Source organism: Lissotriton helveticus, chromosome 7, assembly GCF_964261635.1.
Source record: "Lissotriton helveticus chromosome 7, aLisHel1.1, whole genome shotgun sequence".
In the NCBI taxonomy this organism is placed as follows: domain Eukaryota; kingdom Metazoa; phylum Chordata; class Amphibia; order Caudata; family Salamandridae; genus Lissotriton; species Lissotriton helveticus.
The window spans coordinates 1,410,852,044-1,410,869,919 of NC_136068.1; the positions used below are offsets into that span (position 1 = coordinate 1,410,852,044).

At 43.5% G+C, this 17,876-nt stretch overlaps 1 protein-coding gene across 2 annotated transcripts in view; it reads right to left on the reverse strand.

The window, feature by feature from the left end:
- The window catches only part of ELAC2 (elaC ribonuclease Z 2), a 397,407-nt gene extending 380,443 nt beyond the window's left edge, over nt 1-16,964 (reverse strand). The window contains exon 1 of one of the 2 annotated variants that reach the window (XM_078654722.1): nt 16,275-16,964. In XM_078654722.1, coding sequence (XP_078510848.1) covers nt 16,275-16,528 — 254 coding nt within the window. In that variant the 5' untranslated portion in view covers nt 16,529-16,964. The remainder of the gene's footprint in view (nt 1-16,274) is intronic. The other variant, XM_078654723.1, reaches the window with a different exon arrangement.
- Nucleotides 16,965-17,876: the final 912 nt, after the last annotated feature.

A 17,876-nucleotide genomic window follows, 5' to 3' on the forward strand; every position in this document is an offset into this window, starting at 1 on the left:
TACTGATTTGTTACTTACGAAGTCATGTCCAGAAAATTTGTTAGGCATTAAAACATTGAAAGAATTAGGTGCAGTAATTTGCTGCTCTCCAGAAGGAATACGATTGTTTTTGCGTGACTTTAAAAGTCACTATGTATTACGTGATTTTGATCCAAGGTTACTAAATGTTCCGCAGCATTTATGGGCGCAAGGTCCAACTGATGTAGGTTTTATGCAAATCACACCCCATCGTGTGACTCTCAAGCAAGGTATAGTTTTGCCACGAATCAGACAGTACAGATTGCCACCTGAGGCTGTAGCAGCCTTATCCAAAATTATTGATGAGCTTATTGCTCAAGGAGTGGTTGTAGAAACTGACTCCAATGTATGTAATTCTCCTATCATTCCAGTCATGAAACGTACTGATCCAAATGCACCTCCAGTATATCGATTAGTGATTGACCTTCGAGAGCTTAATAAATGTATCATACCTCAGTATCCAGTAGTCCCAGATATTTCTTCCCTACTGACAGCCATTGATTCTGAAGCTACATTTTTTACTGTCATCGACCTCAAGAATGCATTTTTCAGTGTCCCCATTCATCCAGACAGCCAGTACCTTTTCGGTTTTTGTTTAAATGGAAGGAGCTATAAATTCACACGAGCTCCTCAAGGTTTCACAGAAAGTCCTAGTATTTACAGTCAAGCACTTAAAAGACAACTAGACAGCATTCACATGCCATCAGACACTGCCCTGCTCCAGTATGTCGATGATCTACTGATCACAGCCCGTTCTGAACGTGACTGCGAACGAGCGTCACTTACAGTTCTGTATTTTCTGGCCGAGATGGGGCACAAGGTGTCCCCTTCAAAGCTCCAGTTCTGTGTCCAGCAAGTGATCTACTTAGGCCACTTACTGTCCAAGTGGGGTAGGCAGTTGACACCAGACCGTATCCAGTTGATAGCGAGTCTTCCACAGCCCAAGACACAGAAGGAGGTACGTGCTTTTATTGGCCTCACTTCTTACTGCAGACAATGGATTCCTCAGTATGCATTTCTAGCCAAGCCACTGATACAGTTAACGACACAGGAGGCAGCCGTATCGACTGTCCTCCCTTGGACCCAGGAACATACACTTAGTTTTAATGAATTAAAGAAAGCCTTATGCCAAGCACCTGTTCTAGCTACACCGAACTACAGTAAGCCTTTTACACTTTGTCACAGAACGTGATGGTACTGCATTATCTGTTCTCACACAAGATCAAGCAGGACAGTACAAGCCTTGTGCTTATTTCTCGAGCACATTAGATCCAGTAGCCCAGGCTTTGCCTGCGTGCCTCAAGTCAGTTGCAGCCACAGCTCTAGCAATCAGACAAAGTGATTCCATAGTGTTAGGACACTCCCTGACAGTACAAGTTCCACATTCCGTGGAAGTTCTTTTAAACCGAACACAGACTCAGCACTTGACAATTGCACGTTTAACAGGTTATGAACTGACACTGTTCCAGCCACACATAGAAATCAGACGCTGCAACATTCTAAATCCTGCTACACTGTTACCGTCAGTTACTTCAAATTCTGCCACACATGACTGTGTGGAAGTTGTTAACACTATGACTAAGCCAAGACAAGACCTGACAGACATTGCATTACCTAATCCCGACCTGACACTTTATGTGGATGGTTCATGTATGAGAACTAGTACAGGAGAACTAGTAGCCGCGTATGCAGTGACTACTGAAACCGAAGTTATAGAAACACATCGTATTGACACCCTGTCTGCTCAAGCAGCAGAGCTAGTTGCTCTGACCCAAGCCTGCATACGTGCCAAGAACCTGAAAGTAAACATATACACAGATTCACGTTACGCATTCGGAGTTGTACACGACTTCGGAGTACTCTGGCAGGAGAGAGGTTTCATGACTTCTCATGGAACCAAGATTCAGCATGGTCTCCTCATTCAAGCTCTGTTAGATGCAATACATTTACCGACAGCTATCGCTATCATGAAGTGCAAGGCACATACGAAAGTTACTGACATCATTTCCCAAGGTAACGATCTAGCAGATCGAACAGCCAAGCTTACAGCTCAGACTCCCGACATTCCAGTTAACACAACACAGACACTAACTCCAGATCCGACTACTTGTATGACAGTTAAGGACCCTACACAAGATGTCAGACATACAGTTACATGCTACTCCCGAAGAAATTAAGAAATGGTCCGAACAAGGAGGGGTCCAGACAGATCAGGGATGGGTGACGAAGGGAAAAGCCACATGGTTTCTCCCCGACCCTATGGTTCAAGTCATTATCAATACCGCACATAGTCCAGCACACCTAGGAGAAAAAGCCATGTTAGACAGTATACAGAACCTCTGGTTCAACAAGCACTTACGAGCTGCAGCCAAACAGAAAGTCCGTACCTGTATGATATGTTGCCAGTTCAATCCAGGTAAAAGTGTCCCGGTGGAACAAGGTGGATTCCAACCTCCTGACCACCCTTTTGAAGTCCTCCAGATGGATTACATTCAGATGGAGCGATGTCGAGGTTTCAAGTATGTCCTCGTAGTTGTATGCGCTTTGTCCAGGTGGACAGAAGCATATCCAGTTCCAGATTATACAGCCGCGACCACTGCCAGGCAGTTGGTTCGTGAATTCTTTCCCCGTTATGGACTCCCTAGGGTCGTGTATTCTGATAACGGCCAGCCATTCTCATCTGAGTTAATGAAACAGGTTTCCCTTCTGTTAGGGTACCAGTGGAAGTTCCATTGTGTGCGCCATCCTGAAGCAGCCGGTCTCGTAGAGAGACATAATCAAACCCTGAAAATCCGTATTGCTAAGACATGTAAAGAGAAAGGTGTAGACTGGCTAGTTGCCCTGCCAGTTGCTTTATTCTTCATGAGGATGGTTGCACATTCCAGATCAGGTCTGTCCCCTTATGAGGTCGTATTCGGCCGCCCCCCAAACATGTGGGGTACACCTAGACCCCGCAGTATTACAGATGTTTCCAGCAATATGTTGACAGATTACCTAGCTTCCTTGATGTCTGCCCTACACTCTTGTCGTTCGCAGGTTGCCGCTGCATTTCCAGACAATACTGAAGTGAAACCGCACGAGGTCATACCAGGGGACCTCGTCCTTGTAAGGAACTTTGATCGTTCAAGTCCGCTGGAGCCTCGTTGGAAGGAGCCGCAACTTGTTCTCCTGACCACCCGCACGGCCGTGAAGTTGGAGGGCCGCAAGGGGTGGGTCCATCTGTCTCATCTAAAGAAGTTCCACGGAGTCCGAAAAAAAACATTTGCAAAGGACATTTCTAAAGACTGCCTGAAACCAAACACCGATTTGAATCCTGAACTGAGAGTTCCTCTGTTAGAGAAAACTCCGCAACAGGAGTATAAGTTAAAGCTCCGGTCTAGTAAAATAAGTCAGCCAGTTTAATTGTCTAAGTCCCTCTCGGGTGAAACGGTTAGACAGGTCCCTGACATGTATGAGATAGACCCCCATAGTGAGAGAGTTAGTCAAAACTCTATAAGATGTATCGTTTTTCTCAGTTTCTTATTGTTTTTAAGTTTGATGGTTACCTGCACAAGTTATGCATTACATTTATGTTTTCCAAGTTCACATGTAAACAAGTTTTCTAATGCTACAGTAGAGCACACATTTAGTGATCTGCCTCCTCACGAGCTATCCTATTGTCTTGCTATGCGTAATAATACATTCATCCGAATGTTACACTATTCACACCAGACCAGCAATGCCACTAATTGTTGGGTGTGTGGTCGACTCCCCCCTTTCCAGACACCGAAGGGAGTTCTGCCACTCTTTCCTTATCCGTTTTCACATAATGGTTCGTGTGGAGCATGGTCCACGTTAACGTCATCCTCCAATGATATGTCCCTTCTGAATAGAACATGTTTTCCAGACAAGCAAGGTCTCTCCCATAGAACAGGGTTAGATCTAGAAAATGAAGTATATGATTTGGGTAATTATTCTTCGACTTTTATGGTCCTGAATGTTCAGTCTGATACTACTCCAGATTTGCCTGCTATTTCAGTACTACCAGTCAAAGGCGAATTATGTGTCAGAAAGAATGGTTCCGCACATGTAGGACATAGTGATTGTACTACTACTGTCAAGTATAGTGACAGTGGGAAATCTATTTTCAAAGCCTCACGTCATTCTTATTTTGTGTGTGGTCAGACCGCATATGTTCGTCTGCCCCTCGATTGGGATGGAACATGTTACATTGCCTTCCTACTGCCACCAGTTTTTCTAGCCCCATCTGATTATCACAGAAACACACATCTAGTACACGTCAGACATAAAAGGGAGATCGAGTCCCCAATTGTCGATCAAACTGAAACTACTCTAGAACAATATCAAGATTTCAATAAAGGTTTCTTCTTCTTTATAGGACCTGTCCAGAATAGTAAGTTAATCCGTAGGTTAACCAGAACCCTTGAAGCAGTAGTGAATGAGACTACTTCTGCTCTAGGTAACTTAACTGAAGAGCAATCTGCTATGAGATTTGTCGTGCTCCAAAATCGTCTCGTTCTTGACGTCATACTGGCCGATAGAGGAGGAGCATGTAGAGTCATCGGATCTAGTTGCTGCATTTTCATTCCTAATAACGCGCCGTCTGTTTATTCAGCTATAACCAGACTTCACAAAATTGCCCATCAGTTACACCAGAATCCAGGCACCTGGACATGGTCCGGTTGGCTCTGGAGTATTATATCTGCCTGGGGATGGAAAGTATTGTCATTTCTAGGTATTGCAGTAATGATCCTATTCAGTTGCTGCCTCTGTATACAATGTGGCCCTGCGATTTGCGGCATCTGTGCTACCTCTTGTATTCCTAGTCCTAAGTCCCGTTCCAAGACAATTCGAGACGAGCAAATGATGCTATATGAAATGATAGATGGAATCATGAATATTGATGTTTCCTGATGGAAACGTAGGGCACAAGGAGGGAATGTGGAAAAGTAAATTTTGCCATGTCGTATGTGCCTACGTGTTCCCCATCTTATGCCATGTGTGCATGATCGATATGCATGTATTCCTTTCTGACCAATTAAAGACGCAATTACAGTTGTGTCCATCTCTAGTATGCCAGTTTCCAGTCTTCGTGAAAGCAACGAATATTAGGCCTATGTAAAGCTACGTTGCCACGTTTCACAGTGTGCACGTTAATTCATTGAATTGTCCCCGTTTCTAGGCCTCAAAAGGGCCCGGACTCAGATTCAGCTCCTGTCTCCTGAACCCTCTCCGAGGAGCGATACAGCCCCCACCTGCATCCCTGACCTTTAGCTTACTTCTTCTACACAGTGCCCGGCTCGGCCTGGCTCTGCCTCCCAGTCTGCCAAGAGTATGTTATGTTTCTAGTTATCAGTCCAGCCCTCCTTCTCTGCATTCCTAAGCTACTGAATCGCATCAATAGTTTCCGTCATGGTCTAGCCTTTATGTCTCCATGAAAGAGAAATACTGTATTAATGTTCATAGAATATTCCTCACACACGCACTACATGTAGAATAATGCATGCACCGGTCTTAAAGTCTATTAGCCTTTGCCCTGATAACTTTTGGATTCTATCAACATGTACTATAAACACCAGATACTAGATATGCCTAGGTACATGTCGCTCTGACCCTCCAGACTTTAGTCTCCTCTTCTAGTGCAGAAGTCATAGCCCCCAGTTCTCCCTGGTAACACGTCATTGCCCATTTGCGCGCACCACTAGGTTAAAGGTCCAAGCTGCTCAGGTAGCCCCCTCCATGTTTCCGCCCCGTTTATGACATATTCTGTTACGTTTGCATCACATGTCTATGTATACGCCCTGTACACACCTCTTGTTACACCCACTTTATGCCTTATCTTTCGCGACTGCTACAAACTCCGCCTACTGCTACGCCTACTGTATTGAATGCAATGTAATTGTTTTTAGTATAAATATTGTGCACTGTTATTTAAAGTTAGCCAATTCCCAGATCCTGCCCCCGGCAGCTGCCATCCTATTCCCGTACAGGCTGTCCTGTTCCTGTCCTTTTATGATTAATTAAAGCCTGTATACTCCAGCTACCTCGTATCTTGACTCTTATTTATTGAGCTAACCGTTTATTGATTATAGTCAAAAATAGATCAGGTAATTAATTATTTATTTACCACAGTTCCCCCATCAAACCAGCGCCAAAGATGTCTCATCCTGCAGCTGACGTACCTCCAAACCTGGGAGGGCTGCTTGCCTTGAATAAAGACTCAAGAACTCCAGTGGAGCAGCCGAACTACTCTCCTACATGTACCCCAAGAAGAACCGTGAGGATTCAGGAACCGTCAAAACCTGACACTACCAAGCACCACTGCACCCAAACTTCACAGCACAAGTCGAAGTGGGCCAACGGTGTCAGCATGGTTCCCAAGCCATAAAGAGACAGAGTCCATCTTGGTTTTGTCCCTCGTGAACTCTCAAACGACTCCTGCAGCCTGTTTGTAGGCCCCCTCAATAGCGAGTGCTCCTGGACATAGACACCTCAAAGACCCTCTGCACCCGGGCGCCCCGGCTCAAGGAGAAGAGGACCACTGGAGTCCCCACATCCCCTAACATCGCAAGACATATACTCTCTGGTTCGTTCAATTCAACTGGCCTCCCAGTTGGAACTTGCAGCCTTTTTTACCGCAGACTGATCCCCATTTACTCATATCGGGGACCCGATGATGTATTGTATCACTACACCCAGCAGCCCTAGAGGCCCTGGAGGGGACCTGCTGGAACTCCCTGGACCTTGTGCCATACTCACCTTAAGTCTGGGAGATTAGTCTCGAAAATTGCTGTTCTCTACCTGAATGCTGTACTTGTTTTTCATCCCATATGATAACATTGCAGCCTCTGAAAAATATAAATTATTTCTCTTGCAAAGCTTACTTGCCTGATCATATTTTGTCTTGTGCCTAAATATATATAAAGATATATGTTATTTTTCTAAATTGGTGTAGATCTGCTTGTTGATTTGTGTGCATTATTTATTGACTATTGTGTGTACTTGCAGATGTCTAACACGCCTCTCTGATAAGCCCGAGGCTGCTCGACCACACTACCCTCTAGAACAGAGGTCTTCAAACTTAAATCGGCCGAGCCCCCCATCTAAACCTTTTTACGCGTCGAGCCCCCCCCACCGCCACTACCACCTGACAAAAAAGTTCTGGAAGCTGGTACTCTGCATCATTGATGGCCATTCCCTCCTGCAGAGCCCAGGTTGTATAGTGCAAATAATATTAAATAAAGTAAGAGTGTTTAGTAACCTGAAGCTTTTGTAGTGCATGTGCTTATCCTAAGGTTAAAATGAAAAGTCTCCAAGAAACAAATTAGCACAAACAATTACATTGGTGCTTTATTTTTCACATAAAACACAAAATTTAGGATAGATCTGCAAAAACACTCCCAAAACACAGGTGTGGGAGTGCTTGTTTTTCTCCACAGAGACAATGTGTGGATGTATTCTTGCTTCTGCCATCCTTAGGTTGTGCTCCACTTCCAGTCTTGAGCAGTGCCTGGAAACGGGAGTGCTCACAACATTTTGCAATATATTTTTTGTAGTTTCATATTGGGCGAACATGACCTAAAGGTATTGGAGCATCTTTTACATTACAGAAGCACACATTCATTTTTTGTAAGTACAGGGAGATTAAGTGATTTGCCCAGAATCACAGGATGTTGAGCTGACATCAAGAATTTAACCTGGTTTCCCAGCTCTACAGTCATCAGCTCCAGCTGTTGTGCCACATCCTTGCCCGTAAACAAGATATCAGAAAAAGAAGTTCCACAAAACATGCTTTCTGACAATTGAAAAATTCATGATTATGTGGAGTATGGCCAGGTGTTGCCATGTCAGTAGGAGGCCAGCCGCAGTTTTCCAAGAAGCCTAGGGAACATTTACATCATACAGATGTGATATAAGTGATTCAAGTGGATATATACACATCTTTATTTTCTAGTAGCATCAAGAGTCAATTTGTTAGCATAGTTGGCTTATAAAGAAGATCGCCTTCCAAAGCTTCAGAAATAGTTGCACAAGAATTTTTTGTAATTTGGTGTACGAAAGAAGCGAGGACAGATGGTAGGCACACTTCACAATATTTGTTATATTTGACTTGTGGAATCAGCTCTAGGGATTGGAACATGTTAAACAAGCACCAGCGACTTTAATCAAGGTCAAATTAATTTTTTGTAAGTCACTAGTAAATTAAGTGATTTTACCCAGACGATGTTGAGCCGAACCCAGGACTCGAACCTGGGTCCCCAGAACCCAAGGCAGCACCTATGGCATTAATGCCAAATCCACTCCTCCTTGAAATATCCAAAGTTCCCACTAGCATTGGGATGAAGGGGAAAGGAGCTAGGCTTAAAAAAAAATAATACAAAAAGCTCTTCACTCTTACCTGCCAGAGAATGGAATCTACAGGAAGGATGTAACCGTTATAAACTGCTTGCAGTGAAACGTACTTCCGATGTGGGAAGCAACATGGAGCACAACTAGACAGAACTTTGGGGGGGGGGGGTACTAAGATTCCTAGAAAGGTCTGGCTCTAATACTGATCGCACAGGTGAGTGAAGTGTTGCATAAGCAGGGTGAGTAGTGTGCTCGTATGACTGCAGGGTGAGGTACAGGGTGAACTCGTGTGACTGCAGGGTGAGGTACAGGGTAAACAGCGCAAGAGTTTTGTGAGTGCAGAGTGATCAGTGAGTGCAGGGTGAGCGGTGTTAGTGCAGAGTGTGCTCATGTGACCCAGGGGTGTGGAATTTATTAAAATACTTGTCCATGGGGCAAGTTTTTTTTTGCTGTTTTTTTTTTGCAGAGTTTTATATAGACCCGAACTGAATCAGGTATCAGAGCGCTCTACATAGCACCAGTTACGTTACATGAGGACACGCATTCATTTTAGGCACGGGGAGATTAAGTGATTTGCCCAGAATCACAGGAGGGGTTTTTGGCGTCATTACCGAGACTCGAACCCAGATCCCCAGGTCTGAGGTCGAGCGCCCTAGCCGTTAGGCCAACTCCTCTCCACCAGTTGCTTCATAAATCTACTTGTCCTGTAACAAAATCCACTTGTCCCTTTGGTGCCATGTGGTTTGGTAACGGATTGTGGCAGCAATCTCATTGTATGGTAGTTCTTGTATAGCCTCTCTGATTGTGCCAGGGCTCATGCCGTGGTGGTTTTTGAATGCTAGCAATCCCTTTGTGTTGCAGAGTTTCTGCGGATCTGCATGCTGGGACTGGGGGTAGTGGTGAGCGGTGGTTCCAGGGTTGGAATGCCCTTTGGGTAGGTGCAGATCTACTGACTTGCATGTTTTAGGGGTTTTCAATAACTCTTCTCTAATCTTTTCCCATGCTGAAAAGTGTTGGAGATTGATTTGCTCCTGACACTGGCGGACATAGACCTTCTTCGAGCGTTGGGAGAAGAGTGGTTGATGGGAGGGTGATCTTGCAAACACTTGGGTTTTCGCATGAGCAAATCTACACATGCATATTTGCTCATGATAAACTGCAGCTCATGGATGTTTTCCGGAAGTGCATTTCTTGCCCTACTTCTGTAGATTCTTGTGAATTCACAAAAGCCATATAGCTGCACTTTTGAGACTTTCTTTAGTAATAGGGCCCCTAGTTTGGTCTGGCGTTGACCACAACCTTTCGTGTTTGTTAAAATTCTCTCTCCCTTTCTCTGTATCGGCTGGCTTCGCTGTGGGTGGCGGCGTTGAGCTCTTTCACGTGGAGTATGTTGGCACACAGAGTGGTTTTGTTCAGTGGCAGTAACTGATGTGGCAGTGTGTGCTTTTTTCAGACCACATTTTTTTTTTTTGCTTTTACCAATGTTTGTTATGATGGCGAGGGCCCGGCAGCTCTCACATCAAGAAGGCTTTACAGAAACCATGCCAAAACAAGTCACGTATTGACAAAACTAGACAGCTGACCACTAATTTTAGACCTGTTAAACCACTGCAAAGGTGCACCACAACAAGAAATTGAGCAAATTACAATGCTATTAATAAGCATGAATAAGAACGTTTTGCAAATGACAGGATGTTGTTAATCTTCAAATGATCTTTATTTTCAGTGTATTCAAAACAACAATGTACAGCCGACACGTTTCGGCCCAAGCTGGGACTTCTTCAGGGCTTTTGTAAATGTGAGCTGTCCCATAAGGAGTGAGGATATGACGAGATTAGAATGCCTTGGCCACGTATTCACAGATTCAGTCATCCAATATGTATGAATTGATGTATAGAAAATCTGATGTATCCTTTTCTCAATCGGTATGGAACAAACCAGGTTGTACTATATATCTATTTGTTAGGCCGGGACTTGGTCAGGTTAGAATCCTGAGTTTAGGAGATAAGAACTCCTCAAGAATTCATGTGTTTGAACATCATATACATGTTCTGAAATAATTAACAAGGAAACCAAGGACAAGCAAATCCTATAAGTTCCCAGAAGGAGGAGGTGGGCACTGTATTCCAGTAGGCCGCTTGTGTTAGAAGCAGCGAGCTCCCATCCACCAGACCTCCGTCCCGTCGAAACACCCGTGAAATCGCTGTGTTTTCACGGGTGTTTCGACGGGACGGAGGTCTGGTGGATGGGAGCCGGCCCACCTCCTCCTTCTGGGAACTTATAGGATTTGCTTGTCCTTGGTTTCCTTGTTAATTATTTCAGAACATGTATATGATGTTCAAACACATGAATTCTTGAGGAGTTCTTATCTCCTAAACTCAGGATTCTAACCTGACCAAGTCCCGGCCTAACAAATAGATATATAGTACAACCTGGTTTGTTCCATACCGATTGAGAAAAGGATACATCAGATTTTCTATACATCAATTCATACATATTGGATGACTGAATCTGTGAATACGTGGCCAAGGCATTCTAATCTCGTCATATCCTCACTCCTTATGGGACAGCTCACATTTACAAAAGCCCTGAAGAAGTCCCAGCTTGGGACGAAACGCGTCGGCTGTACATTGTTGTTTTGAATACACTGAAAATAAAGATCATTTGAAGATTAACAACATCCTGTCATTTGCAAAACGTTCTTATTCATGCTTATTAATAGCATTGTAATTTGCTCAATTTCTTGTTGTGGTGCACCTTTGCAGTGGTTTAACTTGTATATAATTCCGTTAGGAATCAGCACAGTAACGATGGGTGCTAGTCAGTGTGCACACACTCCCCTCTAGTTATCTTGGGGCTAATTATCAATTGGGGGCGATAAATAGCCAGGTGCTGACATTAGGAAGGGTCCGTCGTTGAACTTTTGGTATTTATTACTAATTTTAGACCTACTGGCTTTCCCAATGCTTGTTTATTTTTATGTTTCTCATGATCCTATTGAAGCTGGTTACACTAATTTTCCAATATGAGCGTTTTTGCGAAATACTAGCATACATCAACACATTTTACTAAATGATGCTGCAAAGAAACAGTACCTGAAATTTCACAGTAGTTTAGCAAAATGTTTTTTTTCCTACTTCCATTTTTTTTTAGGAACATTTTATATTGAAAGCAAAGAGTCATTAATCTTGCTCTCAAGCTTCTGCAATTATTTGCAACTAATCAGAGAGCATTCTGGGAGTATTATGCATAGCCTCATATTGCTAAACTTTGAAACCATGAGTACACATTTTTATACTGTAACCACTGTCAGTAGTGCAGTCAGAACTTACATTTACTCAGAGCGCTCAGCCTAATAATAAAGGATTTCAATAAATGAACCATAAATGCAAGTTTGAACAGCATTAACATAGGCACACAAATATTAATATTAACTTAACTTCAGGCAGTGCCCTTCCCTGGCCCTTAATGTGCTACTGCAAACTGACAGCCAAAGGGTTTGTGCTGAAGGGGGTTGGGCCTACTTTTCCCAAGGACAAAATGCACATTAAAACTTGTTGCCCTTGACCCCAAACAATATGTCCTGGGCGTCGAGCTATAGGAATTCCACATCCCTGTAGGCTATAGGAATTCCACATCCCTGTGACCGCAGGGTAAGTGGAGGGAGAACGGTGTAAGTTCATGGTGAGTGGCATAAGTGCAGTGTGGTCACTGTGAGTACAGGGTGAGAGGGTGGGTTCAGTGCATAGTGATCAGTGTGAGTACATTGTGATCCCAGTGAGTGCAGGGTGAGTGTGAAAGTGAAGGACGAAAATGAGGAGTGAGTTGTCTGAATGCCGGGTGCATCCCCAGACACAGTTGAAGTTACTCAGCATGTTATTGAGGCTTGGCATAGGGTTTCAGATATAAGAAACGATTGCTTTTATGGCAAGGTCCAGGGATCGAGGGTGGGGGAAATAAATATTGTGCTCATCCTGCAATAAACTTCCAGTCTTGCGATTAGAGTTACCAGCTCATTATATTGATGTCCCAGAAGATACAAAAGTAAGCAGTCCCCTAAAGCCTATTTTCAGCACTGATCGGTGCACACTTGGAACAGCAAAAATACATAGAAAGCATTTTTAATTGTGTTCTAAGCCTGCCTGATCTATGACTCATAATTAAAGGGAACAAAGATTGAAACGTCTCATTACAAAGGAACACATACTATTTTATTTAGAACCCTATTTAGTGTCAAGACAAGGCCTTTGCACGCTCTTTAAACAGCACATGGCTGGCATTTTTATTTTGGTAACCCTACTTTATATTCCCTTTCATGAAATGCATTCTCACATTAAGGCAGTAAAAAGTAAAATGTAAGGAATAGGCAGAGTGGGGGCACAGGGAGTACTGGAACCAGAAAACAAACAGCCTCTTTAATCAGTTTACAAGCGCATGTAAATATGCACATGGGGGCAGAATTTCAAGCCCCATGTGCCATTTTTGCGTCACTTTTTCCATGTTGAAAGTGACGCAAAAGTGTCGTAAGGGGCTTGTAAATAAGCCCCATGGTCTTTACCAGGCGCACAACGCCCATGGGCTCAAAAGGCTTCAGCATGCCTCTCCCCCGCCCTCCCCCCACCTGTCGTGTGTGTGTGTGTCAGCCCGGAGGCTTTGTTGTTTTCCAGCCTTCAGAGCCCCTGCATCTCCATGACAATGAGAATTACCCACCCCGCCCTCCGAAATCGTCGTGCCTGCCTCGGCCTTTAAAGACCTGTGACTCTGGACACTCTCAGCCGAGCCCCCAGCAGCTGCAGCAGCCCGGGCTGAGAGGCACGTCTTGCTCCTGGAAGCTAAAGTGTGGTGTGAAGTGCGCGCCCCCCCCCCCCAAAGGGATGCGGCGGCCCCCCCAGGGGGGCGCACCCCACAGTTTCAAGACCTTTGCTCCAGAAGAGCACCTTGGGACTGCTAGAGCAAGTCCCCGTCCAGTTATAAGGGAACACCTGGACTCTTTCAGGCCTTGAGAAATCCTAACAAGGTTACTACACCTGAAGGTCTAGTGACTTAAAATAATCTACTCGGCCTAATCATAATGCTCTTGACCACAAACTGGTTTAAAATTATGTGCTCTTGGTAAAGTATTTTAATTCGCTGAGACGCCATTTTCTTTTTCAACACATATGAGAGCACCTTCAAATACACAAGTTCAGCACGTCAGCTGTACAGAAAACTATTTTGTTTGATTTAATAAATGAAACATTACTTCTATATAGAATACAAATCTAACCACACAAAGAATACACATGACCACTGACTTGCCTCTTAGTTCATTAACTTCACGTCATCAGGGCAGGAGCAGGAATGTTTCTCAAATCATGTTTATAATCACTTTTCATAAATACATAACTAAAGCATAAAGTAGCAGCACACTATAATTTGCAATCTGCAGATTTTACAATAAAATGGCCACAGAATTTGTTGCCGACATGTGGTTTTAAAACCATTTAGTTTACAATGTTTGGAAATAAAGTGCCTGCAAAGATTTGTTATTTGCACATCCCCAAAGTAAAGTATTCTGATTTACTTGGCTCCTATTTAAATCTTTGTTTGCATCAAATTTCTGAATTACCAAAAAGTTATTTTCTATAATTCCTGCTATATTTTGAAATACTTGTACCTTTCATTAAAACTGACATTTTACATAATTTCGTTTCACAATTCTTGTCAGCTCACTCGACAAAAACTATTAACTGTAATAAGTGAAAGAAACGTCAAAACCAGGTTCCAGGAACAGATAGGCAATACTTAGTAAAAAGTCAAACTGACATTTGACCTCTGTCCTTGAGCAGTCAGGAATGTGTCAAGATAAAAAACAAGATTTAAAAGGTGTCTTAATTTCTCATTCACTTTCTGAAGGAGCAGAACACCTGTTTCTTCCAGCTTAAGTTGCCAGCAAGGACCAGTAAGTGCTCAAAAAAACTCGACCTGATAAAATCTCACTCGCAATTGCGAGTGGTCGAGTGGATTTTGAGGCCTGTCTTTGCACAGTATATCTCATTTTGATATACTGTATAAAGAGCCATCTCCCTACATCCCCCCAGATTTCAGAACTTTTCATTACAGAGGTGTGAGGAAAATGTTTTCTTTTAGGTAAAGTTTGAGTTTTGCAAGGGGTTCTCGGAAAGAAAAAACCTGGACAGAGCATTGCAAGTCATCCCATGCCCTAGATACCCTTAAGAGTCTAGTTTTTAAAAAAAGGCACAAGTTTGCTACATTTCCTAGGTGCCGACTAAGCTAGGGTCGAAAATCTACAGCTATCTACACAGGAAAAAAAGGGTCAGTTTGCAGAGGAAAAATGTGATGTGTTTATGTTGTATTTTGTTCCATGTCCTGTCGCAAGCACCAAGCCTACCCACACAAGTGAGGTACCAGACCTCCACCAAGCAGCAGCCTTTAAACTTCTGCTCGGGTTCAACTTGCTTATTTGCCCTGATGAAAGGTTCTTGACTTCCCAAAAACTTTCTAAGATCGAATGTAGAACATTTCACTGGGACCAATGCAGAGGAGCAGCCCACCACAACAACACCTTCCCAGACCTGATTTTTGGACTTCGCCCACTCAGCTATATGAAATTACTTAGTGTCTAACATGTAACACATTAGACACAGTTCGTAATGGGGGGGGGGGGAGGTTGGCACAGACAACGGGAGGGGGGAGGATGGAAAACATTGATAACGGCATCAGGGAATACAAATAAACAAAGCGAAAGCTGAAATGCAACCGAGTCTTAGTCAAACTGCAAGGGGGGTGAGCGCAAAGCCCAACGCCATCTGCAGTTGTAGCCACCTCATTCGCACAGCTCCGAAATAAAGTAAATAAAGCAGCACTGGAAAATAAAAATCAAGGCACATTAATTAAGCGCGGCCGAGTTGGGCACGCGCACGATGCAAATAAAAACAAGCACAGCCAAAGACAACAGCGCTGACAATGTAAAGAAAAGAGTGCGTATTGCCTTTTAAAGGACAGTGTGTAAAGCCGCCAGTAAAAGATCAAATCCCAGTGGGCGTGGCCAAAAGCAGACAGGGTGGCAACCCTCAGCGTAATGATTGTCTCCAGTGCAATCATTACACTGAGTTTTGCACCATCCATGAAGCAAAACAACGCGTACCAATCAAAATTGGAGGCGGAGCCACGACACGACTTCTGGAATCGTATCGATTCCATGAAGCCCTTGTATGCCGAGACAGCGCATGCGCTGCTTTCACCAGGCCGAGACCTAGAAAGGGAGCTCGGACAGTGAAAGATGCAGCTTTGGTTCTGTTCTCTTGCACCGCACCAACAGACTTGGCAAGATTTGGGAGATACATGGCTGTGCAGCAGACTTACTGAAAAAGAAGGTTTGGACAAGATAAGAAGAGTTTTGAATAGCAGCAAGCCATTAAACAGAAAATAGATCTGCTGTTAATTTGTCCAAAGCATAGTTTCAAACGATATATGGAACTTTGTCGTAACGCTCCTTTTATAACGGATTCTAATACAAATAGCATTTTTTTTTTTACAAATCGGACAGAATTTAATTCATGTGGCCTTTTATATATGTAAGATATACTGCAAAGGATTGTCAAACAACTGTGCCCTATTTATACCGATGCAAGATATATTGTAAATGATTTAAAATAATTATAATTAAGCAATAACACTTTTCATTCATTCACAGCAGGTATATACTACTATAAATTATTGATAGAACTTTGAAGGAGGTGGAGCTGAATTGGGATGGTTTTGAAGCCTGGCACTTTCTAAAACTATGTTTTGCGGACAAAACCACTGGTGAACACGCTGATTGGGAAGCCTGCATAAGACATATGCTCAATCAAACTGCTACGTTCAGGACCTCCCCCCGCATGCAGACACGTGCTCCCCTTTACCTGTTGTACTCTGAGAAAACGTAAATGGAAGTCCCAGCGTCGCGACTACCCGACCCCGCCACCTGCAGGTACACAGTTGCTGGCCCCGGGCGGTCTACACCACGCCGCTTTTCCCGGTTCTTGATGTGCCGCAAGGTATCCTTCGGTGGCCGTGGCTTCCGGGAACACAGCGGTCGGCTGTATCCTTGCTGTTCCTCCATCCTGCGGAGCAGGAAGGAACGGCGTAGCAAGAACGCCAAACGCGGCACCAGCATTCAGCTGCGAGGGGGCATGCAGCTCCTGTTCACAGCAGACGCACACTAGAGGATGTCTCTCTTTTATGTCAGTCTTCTGTGCAGTCACCCTCGCCGAGCACCTAGTGCTGTCGCCGACGTCAATGCAGTGTTTCTGAACTTGTTACACGAGTCAGACAATGTTCAATGATTTTTCCCCTTTTCAAAATGGCGCCTGTACCGCACACGAAAGGCGCAAGTAATAGTCTGACATTACAGCTCCCCTCCAAGCCAAGCTTCAACCTTAGCATTCCAGTTTCATATACATAACACCGAGCTAACAATAATTTTAGGGTACAGATTCTCTTCAAAGTTCATTGAGAAGTTGCCTTAATGTTGCATCTTCTAAGTAGTTACAAAAATGTATGCGGCTCGTTTTTTTGTGTGAAACCTATTCGACACATTTTAAAAAATGCCCTTATTTCGTTTTCTGTGGCATGCGAGGTGGTCTAGAAACACACACATTTCGTTCCAATATGGCCGCTACAAAACGAAAGATCTCACCCTCAGAGGTCGGATACAGTAAATACATAGACTAGAGTGGCAAAGTGCCTGTTTCGTGCTCTGCTCAATTCCGACAGACAGAACAGCTTCTACTTAAATATCTTAATCGCGGGTGGACTTTATAGCTGACCAATACATTCTTACTTTTACCTTGGAATAATCGTATACATTTAACGTTACAGGGAAAATATAAATAAATTTCAATTTGAATCGTGTTTTTCATGAAACTCGAGTAGTACTAAAAAGTAAAACGAAGAACATTTACATAGAGAATCTACACATTTTGCATAGCTGCCAAGGTTTCAGAATGCCATGTGTGAAATTTTTATAATTTCAATGTTATGAGTGACATTTCAAAGAATATGAGTGACACTTTCTCATGAGCATATGAAGCAACGAAGATGAGGGAAACATATAAATATCACAAATTACAGCCATTTGTGCAATGAGACACTAAAGTAGCAGGGGATGAAATGTCTGACAGACATCACTGTACTCAGTTGGACGTCAATCAAGTTTGAATGAGCGTTTCTGCAGGCTGTGAAAGGCCCGTAGGCAACGCTACAGTGCACACTCCAACTGAGCGATGAGGAGGCAGAAAGAAAGGTGCTTATTTACACACTGGAATTTAGAGAGATAGACACAGGTAAAAACAAGCATTTACAATACAACGGTTTCGCCTTTGGAGAAGTTAGAGCTATTGGCATTGTAAATGACCCAATTTGTATTTATGTGTTGGTTTTGAAAACAGATAAATAAATGGCATTGTCATTTACATTGCCAATAGCTTAATCTCTCGCAAATGTGAGAACTATTGTACCCTACG